Source organism: Maniola hyperantus, chromosome 4, assembly GCF_902806685.2.
Source record: "Maniola hyperantus chromosome 4, iAphHyp1.2, whole genome shotgun sequence".
Lineage (NCBI taxonomy): Eukaryota > Metazoa > Arthropoda > Insecta > Lepidoptera > Nymphalidae > Maniola > Maniola hyperantus.
The window spans coordinates 14,512,784-14,531,699 of NC_048539.1; the positions used below are offsets into that span (position 1 = coordinate 14,512,784).

At 40.2% G+C, this 18,916-nt stretch overlaps 2 protein-coding genes across 2 annotated transcripts; one reads left to right on the forward strand and one right to left on the reverse strand.

Annotated features, from left to right (window-relative positions):
* The first annotated feature begins 2,665 nt into the window (after positions 1-2,665).
* LOC138402256 (nanos homolog 2-like) lies at positions 2,666-4,829 on the forward strand. Its single transcript, XM_069498160.1, has 3 exons — positions 2,666-2,832; positions 3,614-3,788; positions 4,580-4,829. The coding sequence occupies exons 1-3, from the start codon at positions 2,803-2,805 to the stop codon at positions 4,762-4,764; spliced, it is 390 nt and encodes a 129-aa protein (XP_069354261.1). The 5' UTR covers positions 2,666-2,802; the 3' UTR covers positions 4,765-4,829.
* A 4,442-nt stretch (positions 4,830-9,271) lies between these two features.
* Positions 9,272-18,313, reverse strand: wds (WD repeat-containing protein wds). Its single transcript, XM_034968260.2, has 8 exons — positions 17,945-18,313; positions 17,722-17,818; positions 16,549-16,694; positions 13,834-13,978; positions 13,311-13,413; positions 12,708-12,939; positions 11,790-11,987; positions 9,272-10,590 (listed from the first exon to the last, which is right to left on the reverse strand). The coding sequence occupies exons 1-7, from the start codon at positions 18,071-18,073 to the stop codon at positions 11,799-11,801; spliced, it is 1,041 nt and encodes a 346-aa protein (XP_034824151.1). The 5' UTR covers positions 18,074-18,313; the 3' UTR covers positions 9,272-10,590; positions 11,790-11,798.
* Between the last annotated feature and the right edge of the window lie 603 nt (positions 18,314-18,916).

Here is an 18,916-nt window from a genome sequence, read left to right on the forward strand (position 1 = left end):
CCTACACTGCGCGTGGCCCGCCACGCACTTGGCCGGGTTTTTCATTCTAATTTCTTCGAATTATAATTTTCCTTCCGGCTCTCCTGAAATCTCAGATTCGTTTTCCGAACCGTGGTATGACGTCAGAAAAGCCACCTTCTTCACCTTCCACCTTCCCTCCGCTCCGTTTAGGTGGTGAACGGACTTTACTTACTACGTAAGCGTTAGTGATACAGAATATAGATCACTGTGTGCAATAATTAGCAAGATCCTGCATGACTAAATCTTTAATATGTTACATACGTACCTGGTACTCGTAAATAAACAACAAAAACAAACTCCTACCTGAACCTCAGTTTACAAGTTAAATATGTACCTAGTTCCTTCTCAGACCTTAATCTGAGAGTTCCTTAGGTACTAGCACAGTCTTTGAGCTCCTTCCCCGTAGCTTGTCACAGAGCTAATCTGAATAACACAGACCCACTAACACAGAAGCTGCGTGGGGAAAGGTTCCACTTAAGTTGTAGGTATTTCAATTTTAAACTACAGGATAGTGCCAATTCGGAAATAACCACGTATTCATCATCATCATTGTTTTTTTTTTTTTTTAATAGAATTTAAATAGATAGTTAAGTGATTACCGCCGCCCATGAACATTTGCAGCACCAGAGGAGCCGCCGATGCGTTGCCGGCCTTTTAGGAATTTGTTGGTCCGCCCCTTGAATAACCCCATGTTATAATCTAGTGGGAACACCGCCGATGGGAGTTGGTTCCACAGCTTGCACGTGCGTGGAAAGAAGGATCTGGCGCAGCGGACGGTCGAATTGCACCAGACACCCAGATGGTGAGGGTGAAATTCCTTACGGTGGCGCGCGGTGTGGTTGTAGAAAAAAGAGGGTGGAATGAGGTCAAAAAGCTCTTCAGAGCACTCCCCATTATACAGGCGATAGGCGTATTCTGCTGGACATAGATCTCTTGTCGGGACTTCCACACGCCACACTCTTACTCCACCTGAACCCAGCTGCTCTCTGCGACTCGTTTGATGTCCGTATGTCCGCCCAGTGGGTTGCTTCCCAACGCTGCGCTTTCCAGTGCGAGGTTTAGTAAATTATTCGTTCACAAATCTTAAATCGTACATAAATCTTTCCTTCCTACTTGCTTTCTTCATGCTGTAGGAAAGTTCAATGCAACAATCAACGTATTTTTAACCGACTTCAAAAAAGGAGGAGGTTCTCAATTCGTCGGAATCTTTTTTTTCAATACTGTAAATAGTGTTGCTTTCGGTTCATGCCTCGCTCGCAATGTGCATCTTATATTTCATCCTGCCGCATAAAAACATCTCTTAATTCAGTTAAGGAAAAATATCTAATTTTCCGAGAAGAACTTTTCGGAGGAATGCATAGGTAAGCGATGCGTTTAGCCCGGCGCTTTAGATGTTCTTAAGTTTAGTTTTTTCACTTGCTTTTTCACGGTTGTATATTTAGTTCACGGGACTTTTTATGCAACGTACGAGTAGACATTAGACAGCGTGTCACTTACACACGAAGCAACTTGGAAAAATAGACTGTAGGTACGTGTTGCTATGAAGCGTCTCGTCACAAATAAAAGTAAAAGATCCCGTAAAATCGCAACTTGTTTCTAGGGTTTTATTCGAGATACTTTTTTCAGAGAGTTGCCATGTACTAGATGTGCCTGCATGGCCGTAGCCAGGAATTCATTTTGGGGGGGGGGGGGTTTATCAGGGCAACAGAATCCTTTCTTGAGAAAAAACTTTTACTCAACTTGACGAGGTAAGTACCTATAGTACGCGACAGTTCGAGATGGCAACCAGGGCATGAGGTGGGGGGACGCCCCGCACACCCGAACGTCATGCGCGCTATACAGCACCGGGTTAGCGCAAGAGCTGGTTTGTGCGGGGCGCCCTCACTCCTAATACCGTCTCGACCTGTCGCGTACTGTACCTGGTTAGTGGAGTTTTACCTTTATATTATATGACTGTTAAATAGAATACAACGATATACAAGAGCGAAACGAGCGTTAAATTTTTGTTTTAATACAGAAAATACTTAAAATGAAAGGGAATCAAGCTGAATGTGGCTACTAGTTGATGCCTACCACTTTGCCCGCGTGGACTTAGGTTTTTAAAAATACCTTGGGAACTCAATGTTCCGGCATAAAAATTATGTAGGTAAACTTGTAAACTTAAGTCACCAGATCCTTCACTAAATTCAAGAAAAAAATCACGTAAAATATCAAAAAACGTGATCTTTAACTTCATTATCATCATAATTTGTGATCATTATGAGTTTTGGTAATCCAAAACTAACAATATTAAGTACTTACATCAATGACTTTTTACTAAAATACTCCTAGTCAATAGTGATTTTGACTAACACAATTAATTAGTCGAAACCGATTTTAACCGATATTTTCAGTCAAATTTAGTTATATGTACTTTTGAATGTGTTGACTCGTTCTAACTGCTCTGATATACCTCGTAGGTATGTACTATGTGCATTGTACAGCTAAAATATTATTATCATTGGATTTCTCATTCATCAATATCGGACAATCACAGTATCGTAAGTCGTAACCCGTGATCGTTACAGATACCTACTTTGATAATACGCCTCCTAGAAAAAAATTATAAAATGAGGGTAGTCTTCGAAAAACTGGTTTCAAAGACTTGATTCATTAGCAAATCCAGTTTTTGTATATAGTACCTACACAGTTTTATATATCGGCATGTTTGCCGTATAAATAGGGCTTCGTGCACTATTACGTTCTATTACGTTACTGACTGGCGTTTGAGGGAAGTTCGTAATGATTACAATAACTGACAACCAGGCAACTGTGAGTAAATTTTAAATACCATGTGCTTTCTTCTTGGAAAAACTATTGACGAGTCAGGCTAAACTTTTTATACTTAGGATAATCGGTCCGATAGTTTTGCTAGATGCCGGTTTTTAGATAGATTTCTTGACTTTTTGCCTACAAAAAGTCAAGAAATCTATCTAAAAACCTTTCAATATTACACTATGTAAGTTTGTATGTTTATTTTTTTTGCCGACAGAAAATCGGTCATCGATTCGGACACGGAACAGAAAGAACTGTTTTTTCTGTTCCGTGGATTCGGACGTAAACGTAGCGCCTCATATCATAGGTTGGTCCTTTATATTACAATATGAAGGACCAACCAAAATGTTATAATTTTAGCAATGATATTTTTAATTGAAGTTTCATATAAAATTCTCTACAGCTTTCGTTTGTTATTTAAGAATTTTTAACAGTTATTTTGTTTAGGATACATGAGTTTTTGTGAATACAATCTATTGCGACATCTTTGTCAAGTGGTGCTAACAAATAGACAAGATCTAAAAAGTGCACGGCGCGGTGCGTGCAGCAAGCCGCCATTTTGTTTCTTATTTTGTTGGTTTGTCCTTCAATCACGCTGTAACGGAGCAATGGATCGGCGTGATTTTTTGCATGGATATAGTTAAAGACCTGGAGAGTGAGTGACATGTATGGTACTTTTATGCTGAAAAATCAAAGAGTTCCCACGAGATTTTATAAACCTAAATACACGCGAACGAAGTCGCGGGCATCAGCTAGTAATGTCATATATATTTTTCAGATGTGCAGGTTTTGTAAGAACAACGGTGAGGACGAAAAGAAATACTCTTCGCATACATTGAAGGACGGTAGCGGTCGCGTGCTGTGCCCCGTGCTGCGCGCCTTCCGCTGCGTGCGCTGCGGTGCCACGGGCGACCGCGCCCATACTATAAAATACTGCCCTATGAAGGAAAACGGTGAGAGCTTATTCCTACCTACTCGTCTACGCTTTGAAGGACTGACTGTGAACTTTGCGCTCGCTGCTGGTAACGTTGCTGCAGCAGCGGACTAAATTTGTTGAAGGTCTGTGGCACAGTTCACAATAGTTAGGGAACTTGTCACTGGCGGGCGTCAAATGTTACCTACATTTGACGCTAGGTAGCCTATGAAATGTCTATTTTGCTATTTTACCTATAACCGGGGAGGTGACGCCTCGCACACCGGCACAGCCCCCGCGCTAACTCGGTCGGGGCGAACGCAGGTGACGTGCGGATGTACGGGGCGTCCCCCCGCCTCATACCCCGATTGCCATCTCAACCTGCCGCGTACTATACCTAAGTATAATATTTATTGCTGTCCCGCGTATCGCTGAAGCGAGCAGCAAGTCAGATCCACGCTCTTTTATCATTTAGATAATCTTCGATTGTGTAAAATATCATCAGTACCCTTATTATAAATGCGAAAGTGTGTTAGTTTGTTGGTTTGTTGGTTTTTATCATGTCGTAACGGTGTGTTTGTTGGTTGGTTTTAATCACGTCGCAACGGTGCAACGGACTGACGTGATTTTTTGCATGGGTAATGGGTATAGATAAAGACCTGTAGAGTGACATAGGCTACTTTTTATCCCGGAAAATCAAAGAGTTCCCACCGGATTTTTAAAAACCAATTAAAACCCTAAATCAACCTGGATGAAGTCGTGGCCATCAGCTAGTATGCGTATTACATTTGTATGGAGAAACGCGTAAGAAGACCTTATCTGAATTTTCAGGTATAGACCGCGCGTTGTTACTGCGCCTGGGTCGTTGTGTCTCGTCGTTGGATGCGTTCATGTACAATGATGACAACGATGGCTCCGCGGCAGTTTCGGAGCACCGTCCAACCCACCGGCACCGCAGTCTCCCTCTTCTTCTACATTCAACGAATCCCTTTTCAGCTCCAGCTAGTCTTAAATAACATACCTATTTTTGCTTTTAAATTATCGTGAGTGATTGCCATTATAAATATAAGTACAAAGATAATCCCGGCTGTACTCACTTGATTAGTTGACGTAAGTCCGACAAGTTTCGAACCATCCGGGGTCCATTTTCACAGGCACTCAACGCGTTTCTTTTAGGGGATCATTCAGATGACATATTGTGTCCTATTCAACCTTTAGGCAATATATTAAGGTTGAATATGACACGTCGTCTGGATGGGCCCCCTAAATAAGGCCGTATCTAGACTGTGAATTTCGAAAGTTTAGCGCTCGGTACATCGCCATCATGTTCCGTCGTTTCTTGATCAACCCATCACCGGCTCACCACAGAGCACGGGTCTCCTCTCAGAGTGAGAAGGGTTTTGCCCATAGTCTACCACGCTGGCCATGTGCGGATTGGTAGACTTCACACACCTTTTTTTGAGAACATTATGGAGAACTCTCAGGCATGCAGGTTTCCTCACGATGTTTTCCTTCACCGTTAAAGAACTCCGAAAAGTTAGAGATGCGTGCCCGGGATTGAACCCCGACCTCCGATTAGAAGGCGGACGTCCTAACCACTAGGCTACCATTGCTCATATTACATATATATATATACGTTAGTACTATTATATTATTCTGTGACCTCACTATAACTTAAGTGTGGAAACCAGCCCAGAGCGAAGAAGGTATCTACGCGATAATAGTTTAGTGACTAGACTATTATCGCTCAAGACTTAGCATGAACCACAAAACGTTTGTTGTTTAGTGTATGAACCACAGACAGTTTATACAGTATTTTGGTGCTTGATTAAGAAAACTTTTGTATCCCTGAGGAACTACCTTCTGCAATACTGGTATTTCCTAGTGCAGATGGTAGGAAACTCGTTCTTGTATTTAAGTTCAATAAATTATTAAATTATGCACACTGAATCAATAGAGATCCAAATCTCTTTAAGACATCAAAACAGCTGAGTGGGCTATTTAGGTTGTATGTGGCGCTGGTAGTTTGTAGTTAGGCAGGAGAACTTCAAATCTTTAACGTTCGTATCTACGTACCCGACCTATAATAATATTCTGCTACGCTGACAAAGTCGAAGGAATTTTCTCGTAAGTAATTATATGGAGCTATTCATTTTCGCGAGATAACTAGGCATCCTGGAAAGCCTCTTGTAGCCGGTAAGAACTTAATTAACTGGCGATGAAGGCAAGTATGCATAAGTTAGAAGTTAGAACATTCTTTTCTTACATCATTAGTAGATAAGTTAAGGGAGTTTATCCATACTTAATTATAAATGCGAAAGTCTGTGTCTATCTGTCTGCTAGTTTTTCACGACCAGTTTAACCGATTTCGATGAAATTTGGTACTGAGTTAGCTTACATCCCGCATCCCGGGGAAGGACATAGGCTACTTTTTATCCCGGAAAATTAAAGAGTTAAATCAACGCGGACGAAGTCGCGGGCATCATCTATAATCATCATCATATCATCATCTATCATAAATAATAAATAGTTATAAATAATAATAAATCCACATTGAGGCCATAGAATTCGCTTTTCCACTTGCATTTGGGTATTAAACAGCATAAAGCGTAAGTATCTAATTCTAGCAGCATTTAGGTACCTACTGATTGTAGCGCTTTGCTAAGTGCCCCCTGTCTACACTTAAGCTGTAAATCTACCATTCCATTTGTGAGTTGTGACCATAAAGCAAATGTTTATGAGCCTTTCTCATTTATGGCGAGTAGTATATCCACGGAAAGAAGTAAGTATAGCGCTCTCTCTCTGTTACATTATCTCATACACGTGACACAAACCATATGAGTCATGACGTAGTTTATTCTTCTTCTGCTCGAGGTCTTTTGACTTTACTGCTCAAGTATTAGAGGCGCTGGGATAACCTAACCAGTAGGTTTAACTGGTAGTGTCATGTACTGCATAGAACCGATAGACGATGCAGAACATACACTGTTCCGTTGTCCTTAGTTTGAGGAAGAAAGAAGGAATGTCGTGGCCGAGCTCTCCGGAGAGTTTGGAGTGGAGAGCCTCATAAGTACAATGCTGGAAGAGAAAAAGAAGTGGCAGAGAGTTCAGAAATACATGGAAGCTATAATGGAAAGTACGGAGAAAGACGAAAGAGGAGGAAGTTGAGTTAGACCGCGGCAGTAATGGTATAGGCCAACAAGGCGGGTACATTATTGCTTAGAGAGAGGAGGGGATTTTAGTCGGTAGGAGTCCGGCACTATGCCCATGAGGATTTTCCCCTCCTAAGGGGAAAAAAGGTTTAACTGGTATGAAAGAAACTAAGAAAGATTTTTTTTTAAAGCTGTTAAAAAAAAATCTTTCTTAGTTTCTTTCATACAAATGACTTCGTTAATCTCAGTTAATCTGGGCGAATGACAGAGCCAAAAATCTCAGTGGGCGTTAACAACTTTGACTTTTGAGTCAAATGAGACTTTGAGATGCTGCAGGGTACTGCACTCCTAAGCTATGGGTTTTTAGGAACTGTTGATGGTGAATAAATACTGTACCATTTACCATTGTACCAAACCACGACTACATGATTGAACTCCGTTCACGAAAATCCCACGCACTGCTTCGAAAATTCTATTCTATTCTCAACTACTTAATAATTATTCGCCAGCGAGACAGGAGTGGATAAGGCAGACAGGGAGGCGTGAGGGTTGCAACGGATCGACGTGATTTTTTCATGAATATAGGTAGTTAAAGACTGGAGAGTGACACAGGGTACTTTTATCCCGGAAAACCAAAGAGTTTCCACAGGCTTTTAAAAAGCTACATCCACATGAAGTCGTAGGCATCAGCTAGTTTATAATATGGGTAGTAATGATGAGGGCTAGGGAAACTTCTCTTAATACGTAATACAACGTTCTCACTTAGGTATATGAAGCTATTAATTTTCCTGCGATAACTTTACGCACATGGCACCCTAGAACCACTATAAATGTTGCCATAATAAACTTAATTAACTAGGTAGGTATACTTACCTACCAACATAGTACGATACGAAATGCCTAGGCCTTTAATTAAGTATAATAAGGCTGCTTTGATTTGTTAAAGGCTGATTTAACTTCACTTTTTAGGGTTCCGTAGTAAACAAGGAATGCTTATAATTTCGCCATGTCCGTCCGTCCTCGGTTAATAGAGACTATTAGTGCTAGAAATCTGTTATTTGGCATGGGTATAAATATTAATCACGCCGACAAAGTGGTGAAATAAAATTGTGATGTTTTTTTTAGCTACACGTAAAGGATGAATTTTTTTTCTCGTCCACCCCATAGTGTCGGGTATCGTTGAATAGGTCTTTTAAAAATACTGTGGGTGCGGGAAAATCATTTTTCGATTTCTAGATCTGTTTGTAAAATATGATGTTTTAAAGTGCTAATTTTTATTAGAGTCAAATGCCCCCCGAAGGTCTAAAGCGCCCGACAAATCGCATCGTTACTAGGCTATCACCTCTTCATTCAACAGGTAAATAAACAAGTATAACTAAACCCACGAGACCTCCAGTCAATTACCTAATACCTATATTATAATCTAGGTGTAGGATCAAGCGGATATAAGGCGTTCGTCTAATATCCCTGGGGCACGCTGACCTAATTTTTCTCGTTTAGCTACAGTAATAAGGCCCTGTATAAAATTATGGCAGACACATTTCTCAATACCCCCGCGGCTTTTATGTGTTTTCGTACATTAGGGCTCTTTACGCACTGCATCCGAGAATAAATTCTCGATCCGAAGTATCAAACCGTAGCAGAGATAATAATATGTTGGTGTTGGTGGTTGATGATCCATACTTAATATTATAAATGCGAAAGTGTGTCTGCCTGTCTGTCTGTCTGCTAGCTTTTCACGGCCCAACCGTTCAACCGATTTGGATGAAACTTGGTACAGAGTTAGCTTACATCCCGGGGAAGGACATAGACTTTTTATCCCGGAAAATTGAAGTTCCCACGGGATTTTAAAAAACCTAAATCCACGTGGACGAAGTCGCGGGCATCATCTAGTAGATAATAAATAACAAATCTCTGGCGTAGTATAAGTCCCGCAAAATGCTATTGGGCTGGAACCATGTCTCATTAACATCGAAGTGACGTCATTTTGACGTCAGCCGAAATAAATATATACCATCAGCTCGAAACTTCAGTCTAGTGTAGTGTAGTTTGTCGACGGCCGAAGGCTCCATCCGGGGCACGCGCCTCTAACTTTTCAGTTACGTGTGTTTTAAGCAATTGAATATGGTGAAATAGAAACATCGTGAGGAAACCTTCATGCCTGAGAGTTCTCCATAATGTTCTCTCAAATGAGCTTTATCCCAGAAAATTCCCATGGAATCATGAAAACCTAAATCCGCTCTGACGAAATCGCGGGCATCAGCTAGTCCTACTAGTAGGTACCTATCATTGCGATATTAGGGTGATAATAATTATTGTAAGTATTTATTATCGCCTTAGGAATGTACAGACCTACAAGAAAACAACAATATTTAACTACTAAATTTTTAATTGCATCCAACAAGTTATTCTTAAGCTTTCTTAATTGTTTAGGATCCTTATAACTCAATATAAACTAAAAACAAAAAGGCAACACACTTTCTCCGAATTCCATTTGCACGCCAGTTACAAAAATATGTAACGGCCATAGCAGACACGATGCTTTTATACTAGGGCCAGTACGAAAGTGCAAACTGGGTCATAAATCATTTTTATCGGACATCTCGCTTACGCTCGGCCTTATGGCACTGGAACCCCATGCTCTGGTGTTGTGTGCAACAGCAACAAAAGGATTTGTGATACTTGGCTATAAAAAGCGCCCATATTTTTAACCTGCGTCAATACCGTATCCTTTTATCGACTTCTGAGGCATAATCAATCATTTATTTATTTTGCTCAATGCAGGAAGTAATCAACACGCGATGCAGCATCCAAACAATCGCTAAAACGCGCGATATTCCTGCAGGAAGTAATCAAAACGCGATGCAGCATCGAAACAATCGCTATAACGCGCGATATTCTTGCAGGAAGTAATCAAAACGCGATGCAGCGTCGAAACAGTCGCTAAAACGCACGATTTTAATGCAGGAAGTCGACAAAACGCGATGCAGCGTCGAAACAGTCGCTAAAACGCGCGATTTTCATGCAGGAAGTAATCAAAACGCGATGCAGCGTCGAAACAGTCACTAAAACGCGCGATTTTAATGCAGGAAGTCTTCAAAACGCGATGCAGCGTCGAAACAGTCGCTAAAACGCGCGATTTTCATGCAGGAAGTAATCAAAACGCGATGCAGCGTCGAAACAGTCGCTAAAACGCGTGATTTTAATGCAGGAAGTAATCAAAACGCGATGCAGCGTCGAAACAGTCGCTAAAACGCGCGATTTTAATGCAGGAAGTAATCAAAACGCGATGCAGCGTCGAAACAGTCGCTAAAACGCGCGATTTTAATGCAGGAAGTAATCAAAACGCGATGCAGCGTCGAAACAGTCGCTAAAACGCGTGATTTTAATGCAGGGAGTCGTCAAAACGTGATGCAGCGGTGATGCGATCCCAGAATCGCCGATGGCTGGTGCTAAAAGCATCGTGTATGCTATTGGCCTAATGTAATACATAAAAACAAATTAAGGAAAAATCACACATTCAATGATTTGATTAAGTGTATCTTTAGATATGAAATAACATTTCGTCTGACTGTCTGTTACACTATAACTAGTAAACCTTAAGTAAAACTATTCACAAAGCCGAAGGCCAGGCAGGCTCTCAATATGAAGCCGATTTTTTTTTTGTAAAACGCTGTCTGTGCGTGTTTCCTGGAACAAAGGAAAATAATATAAGTATTCTATCTTTCTAGGGTTCCGTGCCCGAAGGGTGCCGATAGGACCCCATTACCATGCCGCCATGAAAATTTTAAAAAATTAGATAGATGACACAAATGACTCATCAACACCCAGCCCAAAACCCTTGGACCTAGAAAGCTGAATTTTTACACCGAAGTTCCCTTTATAATGTTGACAAGAAATAAGGCTGGATTTTTCGAAATACCTACGAGATAGAGAATAAAGATTTATATTTTTGCCGAACGAAGCTGCGGGCGGTCGCTAGTCCATATCCATACTTAATATGATAATTGATAAATGCGAAAGTGTGTCTGTCTATCTGCTAGCTTTTCACGGCCCAACAGTTTAACCAATTTTGATGAAATTTGGTACAGAATTAGTTTACATCCCTGGGAATTACTTTTTATCCTGAAAAATCAAAAAGTTCCCACAGGAGTTTTCCGCCACGCGGACGAAGTTGCGGGCATCATCTAGTAACAAATAAGTATACAAACTCTGTAGAAGCTGTGATAGACTTGTCGTTAGAACGTCCACCTTCTAATCGGAGGTTGGGGATTCGATCCCGGGCACGCACCTCTAACTTTTCGGAATCATGTGCATTTTAAGTAATTAAATATCATTTATGTTAACGTTTAAACTATCGTTAGTGATTTCCATTATATATATAAAATCTGTCTCGGCTTTACTCACGTGTTTAGTCGACGTTAGCCAGACTAGTTTCGAACCCATCCCGGGTCCTTTTTCAAGGGAGTTAGTTCGCGCACGCGCCGCGGTTGTGAGGGTGGCTGAGGTGGGGGGAGGGGGGGGGGGGGGGGACGGGGGGGGGACAGACAGCTGCCGATCGTGACAGTTCTTGCTGGAACCGTCTGATTACGGTGACGGTTCCAGCGAAGATCAGTCGGGCTTACGTCGACTAAACACGTGAGTAAAGCCGGGACAGATTTTATATATAATATTTATCACTTGCTTTAACGGTGAAGGAAAACATCGCGAGGAAACCTGCATGCCTGAGAGTTCTCCATAATGTTCTCAAATGTGTTTTGTGAATTCTGCCAATCCGCACATGTCCGGCGTGGTAGACTTTGCCAAAACCCTTCTCACTGTGAGGAGACCAGTGCTCTGTAGTGAGCCGGCGATGGGTTGATCATGATGATGATGATGATGATACTTACCAATCAGTATTACGTGTCACTCTTCCATAGCTTTATGGTCTTGTCGTTTTCGAGCGCCGCGGACGCGATGATGTTCTCGGTGGGGTGGCACGCCGTGCACAGCACTGTGTCAGTGTGGCCCGACAGCCTCTGCACGATCTCCTTCGACTGCAGGTTCCATATGTACACCAGGTTGTCCTCTGAGCCCGATACTATCCACTGTTCAAAAAATAATTTTTTTTATTCATTGTTTTATGACAACTTAAAACTATCATTACAGGCTAACCTAATTTGATAGCTAAGTTAACTTAAATTATTTATATCTACTTATTATTACATACTTTTTACTATATACAACTAACTGAGTTAAACTTAAATAACCTACTTTATTTAAAACTTAACAAAAACGTTGTGGCCCTTATGAACTCGCTCAATGAGCAGCTGAACAGGTTGATGTGTTCAGCGACCGAGTTGAGCGTGCAAGTCGCGCGCGTGAGAAATAAGTCATTTATTCAGCAAAACATAGATAGGTTTAGTTATTGCATACTACCTGGTATCCGCGACTTCGTCCGCGTGCAATTAGGTTTTTGAAAATCCCGTGGGAACTCTTTGATTTTCCGGAATAAAATTCCGGCCTATGTCACTCTCCCAGGTCTTTATCTATACCCATGCAAACAATCACGTCAATCCGTTGCACCGTTGCCACGTGATTGTGTATTGTTACCTTGAATATCTATTTTGACCGGACTATAATATAATTTATATCCAGTGTGAAATGTAAAAAGTAAGTCTGCACTGCGAATCTGCGAGCGCAGAACCGCTTTATACATTTTCTGTATCTTACAGAATTCTGCGGAAGATCGCGCGGTAAATTTTCGTAGTGCCTTACGTTAAGAAAGCTTGATCTCATAAGAAATTAAATACTTTTATTAAAATTACCTTTCCACCAGTAACACTGAAGTTGGCGAAAATGCAATACTTTTCGTTCTTGTGCCCCGTGTATGTCTTGAGACATTTGCCTCTACTGTAGTCCCAGAGTTTCAGCGTGTTGTCCAGAGTCGCAGCGAGGATGTATTTGCCGTTGGGTGAGAATTTCACAAAGGACACTGGTGGGTTGTCGTCATCTATGAGCGTTTTTAGGCACTGTCCGGATGCTGTGTCCCAGATTCGACTAAAATACATAAAAAAAGAATTTTAAACAAAAAAGTATTAAGAGAAATATAAAGATTTATCCTGGTGGGAGGCTTAGGCCGTGGCTAGTTACCACCCTACCGGCAAAACCATGCCGCCAAGCGATTTAGCGTTCCGGTACGATGCCGTGTAGAAACCAAAGGGGTATGGGTTTAATGAAAACTGCCACACTTCTTCCAGGTTAGCCCGCTCCTATCTGCATCATCACTTACCACCAGGAGTGATTGCAGTCAAGGGCTAACTTGATTCTGAATTTAAAAAAAGTCACAAAACTGCACAAAACTTTAGTACAGCTAAACTATAATAGATAACAAACAATTGACTATATTATTGTATGGTTTAATAACTCACCATAGACCATCATAACTTGAGGATACAATGAGACTGCCGTCTCTGTTGAAATGCACTGCTGATACTGGATCTGAATGTGCCGGTAACGTTTTTAAACATTTACCTGCAAAACAATACAATTTGAAACTTAGTATTTAGCTGTGGTAGGACGTCTGCCTTCTAATCGGAGGTCGGGGTTCGATGTCCGGGGCACTCACCTCTAACTTTTCGAAGTTATGTGCGTTTTAAGTATTTAAATATCATTTGCTTTAACGGTGAAGGAAAACATCGTGAGGAAACCTGCATGCCTGAAAGTTTTCCATAATGTTCTCAAAGGTGTGTGAAGTCTGCCAATCCGCACTTGGCCAGTGTGGTAGACTATGGCCAAAACCCTTCTCACTCTAAGAGGAGACCCGTGCTCTGTAGTGAGCCGGCGATGGGTTGATCGTGATGATGATGATCAACTACCATGGCACAAGTATGGTTTATGTATATGGCGTATTCTTTCTCATTTTGCGCACTATATACGTAAGTTATTATTTACCTGTTCGTACATCCCATATTCGAACGCTCTCATCAAAACTTCCCGAAACTATAAGATTACTCTGTGGGTTGAAATTGCAACAAAACACGTAGTTACTGTGGCCCTTTAGCGTCTTCAAACATTTGCCTGAACTTAACTCCCAGACCTAGAAATAAAAGTGGAAGACTAGGAATAACTTCATAGACTTAACTTCTTTTTATACACTGGCATCGAGTCAGGTGTTTTTCTATAAGCTAAATTTAGAGTATCTGCATTTATCCATATCCATACTAATATTATAAATGCGCAAGTGTGTCTGTCTGTCCTACTGTTAGTCTCTCTGTCTGCTATCCTTTCATGGCCCATCCGTTTAACCGATCTTGACGAAATTTGTTACAACGATAGCTTGCATTCTGGGGAAGGACATAGGCTACTTTTTATCCCGAAAACCGGGACTTTTAAAAACCTAAATCCACGCGGGCGAAGTCGCGGGTAATTTTGGAATTTGTAATTTCTAAATTATCTCTGGTCTGATCTGGTGGGAGGCTTCGGCCGTGGCTAGTTAGTATATTACCACCCTACTAGATAGGCCATGCCGCCAAGCGATTAGTGTTCCAGTGCGATGCCACGTAGAAACCGATCAGGGGTATGGATTTAATGAAACTGATGTACCTACACCCCTTCCAAGTTAGCCCGCTTCCATCAGACTGCATTATCACTTACCACCAGATGAGATCGCAGTCAAAAAATAAAACTATATAAAAAAGCTTATCTGTTATTAGTTATTGAAAATTTACATATTTCTGGCCTTATCTTGTTGTAAGGTGTTAAATATATCAAGTAGGATGTTATCCTTAGGCGCTTATCAGTTTGCCCTAGATGTAAACATTCTAATCAGAGCACACTAAATTATCTTATAGAGATAAAAGAGTTCAATTGCCGTGAGAAATAACTTAAGATATTTTTGACCTGACCCATTAACCACTACTGAATACTATGTTATACTAAAATGCATGTTATCAGTACCGTTACTAAGGGCATATTATTAAACTAGCAAAATTTATTTGTATGGATTTTTTAAGAGATTGCTGTAATGTGCAACAAAGAATGTTATGAATAAAAGTTGACTCAGGTCACATGGGTATTCAAGGATTTCTCACTTTGTCACTTTTTATGCAAATCAGTCTGTATTTGTATTGATAAATCAATTTGTAGTACACATTTAGGTAAAAAACAGTTATTTTTTCTACACTAATATTATAGAGGTAAGTTTGTAAGTATGAATGTACGAGGTAATCTCCACTCATTTCCAAAATTCTTCTAAGATAGTTACATTATCCGCGACTGCCATAGGCTATAAATTATATCACGCGAACGAAGTCAGTGACAAGTGTTAGTCAAGGATTATTATATTACACACCTACAAAATAGGCCTTTGTTTTTTTCAAATCATCTAAATATATAAAAGAAAGAAAAAGGTGACTGACTGACTGACTGACTGACTGACTAACTGACTGATCTATCAACGCACAGCTCGAACTACTAGACGGATCAGGCTGAAATTTGGCATGCAGATAGCTATTATGACTTAGGCATCTGCTAAGAAAGGATTTTTGAAAATTCAACCCTTAAGGGGGTGAAATATGGGTTTGAAATTTGTGTAGTCCACGGGGACGAAGTCCCGAGCATAAACTAGTTTATTATACATCGTTTTCAATTTTAGTAATTTACTTTAGATATTTATTATAATATCTTAATAGTTAATGCCCTAAAATAACCAAAACACAACTTGTCAAGGTTACTAAAAGATTCACAACTGACCAGTAAAAAATTCACATTTTATGATAATGTTATGCATACCTTTAAAAACCTTCAAGCCTATCGAAAATATTGTGTAAGCATAATGAAAAGACTTAGATTAAATACAACATGTTAGGAAATGGAAAAATAGAGCTAAGACCTACTCCTACAAGTCACCAGTGTCAAAAAATGCAAAAGCCACAGTATAATATAATAAGAATCTGTTTTAGAATGCACAGATGAGATACCCCACTTGATATAGTTATCTTACTTCAAAAATTGAAAATACTAATTATTAGTTCAAGACCACAATTTAATTTTTTTGTGTGATGTAACCACAAATTCACGGCTTTTAGATTTTTCCCCGAATGTCAGCTATAATACCTACCAAATTTCATGTCAACGGGAAGTACCCTGTAGGTTTCTTGACAGACCGACAGACAGACAGACAACAAAGTGATCCTATAAGGATTCTGTTTTTCCTTTTGAGATACAGAACTCCAAAAATGATGTCAGCAGCTTACGTAGGCCACAGCATTAAAAAAAATAGGCAGATAACTGTCAGCAGAGGTTGAAGAAAAATGTTGAGGCCACAGTCAAATTAAATACTTGTGTGGACAAAAGTCAGCAGAGATTAATGAAAAAGAAATACAGTATGCGGCCGAAAGTAATGAACATCGACCTTTAGAAGGAGATAGCAAATTTGGAGAGCACTGCCCTGTCATTGAGACAGACAAAACGTCATATAGGTATGAGTGACAGAGACAACACTCTACAAAGCCGAAATGTCATTCTAAAGGCTGATGTTACATTACTTTCAAACGCGTACTGTACATTGGGTCATGGGTGTGTCTTGCGTCTGGTTTCGTCGTGCGATCTGTTTGACTTAGTAGGGTACCTGTGTATTTATGTTAACAATTATATTCAAGGTTATACCTTCAAAGTTTTGTCATCACTAGCACTGACAATCAGCCGGCTGTCGGAGGACCATGCAACGTCGCTGATGCCCATCTTGTGTCCGGAAATAGTCTTCTCAAATTTGCCATCATAAGCTCCCCACACTTTAATAAGTTTGTCAGCAGCTGAAAATAAATAAGAACTTTTATAATGATGTGAGTTTTGTAATGTTTATTAAAAGACTTCCTGATTAGTAATCAGGCAGTTTGGTGGGCCTTACAAAAAACTAATCTGAATAATAAATATATAAAAGAAAAAGGTGACTGACTGACTTATCTATGACTGCACAGCTCAAACTAATGGATTGATCGGACGGAAATTTAGCATGCAGATAGCAATTATGTTGTAGACATCCGCTAAGGATTTTTGAAAATTCAATCCTTAAGGGAGTAAAATAGAGGTTTTAAATTTTTGCAGTCCACTTGGACAAAGTCGCGGGCATAAGCTAGTAGAAAATATTACTACATAAAATATGCCTAAAAGTAGCAAAAGTAGCATTATGAGTGTCAACAATGTAATATTATGGGGTCAACTTAGCGGTAATGTAGCTTAGCTTATTATCACTTAACTGGTGTAAATAAGTATGACCCAGTTAAGTAAGTTTGAATAACTATGTCTATACAACAAATATTGCTACAAGAACACATACAAAAATATGTAATAAAATTATTGATTTCAAACTTTTTTAGGTCTTAATGACCTTTCTAACATTTTGGCAAAATTGTAGCTTAGTCATTAAAAAATATCAACAAAAAGGTGTCATAGCTAGATTCATGATCAACCAAAAAATAAGCAATTTAAAAACGTTGCTTTATACAAATAAGACTAGGTATGGACTGGATTCACACAGGTACAGTTATTTCTACTTTTACTAAAATTAAAGAGTTGTATTTTATAGAATGAGTACATAATTACACAATAATTTATATTCAATTTCACATGAGCTGCACAAGATTATTTTTACATGTTGCCATACCTAGTTCTATTTTGAACAATGCTGACTGCTAGAAAAAGGTCAGAATGTTCTGCAGGACTTAACTTTGACCTCCATCTTATATAAATAGGTACTTTTCTATTTGTATAAAACCTTTGATAAGGTTTATTAGGGTTTAAAAATTAAAAACAAAGCAATGGCCTGCTATTTATACTCACAGGAGCTCGCAAGCCATTCTCCATTTGGGCTGAATTTAACCGAGGACACAGCCTTCGTGTGCCCCGCGAGTGTGAATTTTAATGTGTAGTTCGGCTTCTGAAAATCATTATCAAAATTAGCGCCAAATCGCACGTGCTCCAAACTACAAGTTACATAAACATGTGCGAGCCGCCAGATTGATGCAAAACGGCATAATATTAGGCAATGCTGCGAAATACTTACCGCTACTGACGACTTGTTTGACTGAGAGGAACTTTGTGATAACGAATTTGAACCGGATAAATTAGTAGATGGCCCGCCGTGAGTTTGGTGTGCGGTAGGATGGCCAGGCCCGGGTCCTAGCGGCACCATGTTTCAACTTTCGACGCACTTCTCGTAACTTTGTTGGTCACCCAAAACAGTCACTAATCCTCACTGAACGCGAACCTAAATATAACTTTTCGAAAGAGTAATCACAGCACTTGTCACTCACTAACAAAGTTTCGTTTAATTCAACGTAAATTTTCAAGTAACATTCTAAAACCGAGCGTCTCAATGCGTGCATTTCGCGAAGAACGAACAGTATTGCCAACCTAGCAATTCTACAAAAAATTCCCTCCGCGTTCCTCTCATTTTGCCTCCGCCTACCATGACGTCATTTATAATTTATGGTTGCCGTTATAATGGTGCATCTACACGGTACGTATAGCTCAAGTCATGTTGTAGCCCGCACAAGTTGGTGCTGCATCTATAGTGTGGTCACTGTGTATGAATGTGATGAGCACAGTGTGGTGAAAACTCATTTTACTCCCAACTTACAAGTTAGGAATGATTTATGCCAAGATTTATGCTTCACCGTTACTATGTCCCTGCTCGGACGATACGCGGTGAAGCATTCAGAACTGCTTCAGCCTTCATAATATAAAATGTTCATGATGTTTTGAATCCGTGCCTTGTCCGCGCCTCGTACGTGGCACGGTCCGCACCCGCCACGTAATGGCATAAATAATCCCTGTCGCCTGGGGCCAGATCTTTGGACTTCTGACAAATAGTAAAGAGCAAGCGTGTGGACGGATGTTTGTGTATGCTTGCCAACGCTTTGGAGCGTTTCCAAGCCATCTGTGTTGTTTGCCACCAGCGTGAAGCGCGTCTATTAGAATAAGATTAGAATCATCATATTATTTGCCGAACTTTGGCAGCTAGAAGTTCGAACCA

What these genes read in the sequence shown, in the direction of transcription:
- LOC138402256 (XM_069498160.1), top strand. Translation starts at nt 2,803, where the DNA reads ATGATTACAATAACTGACAACCAGGCAACT. An exon ending in TAACTGACAACCAGGCAACT is followed by an intron (nt 2,833 to 3,613) that starts GTGAGTAAATTT and finishes TATATTTTTCAG; the next exon opens with ATGTGCAGGTTTTGTAAGAA. An exon ending in CTGCCCTATGAAGGAAAACG is followed by an intron (nt 3,789 to 4,579) that starts GTGAGAGCTTAT and finishes CTGAATTTTCAG; the next exon opens with GTATAGACCGCGCGTTGTTA.
- wds (XM_034968260.2), bottom strand. Translation starts at nt 18,073, where the DNA reads ATGGTGCCGCTAGGACCCGGGCCTGGCCATCCTACCGCACACCAAACT. An exon ending in CAAACAAGTCGTCAGTAGCG is followed by an intron (nt 17,819 to 17,944) that starts GTAAGTATTTCG and finishes AATGATTTTCAG; the next exon opens with AAGCCGAACTACACATTAAA. An exon ending in GTGATGACAAAACTTTGAAG is followed by an intron (nt 13,979 to 16,548) that starts GTATAACCTTGA and finishes TTTTATTTCTAG; the next exon opens with GTCTGGGAGTTAAGTTCAGG.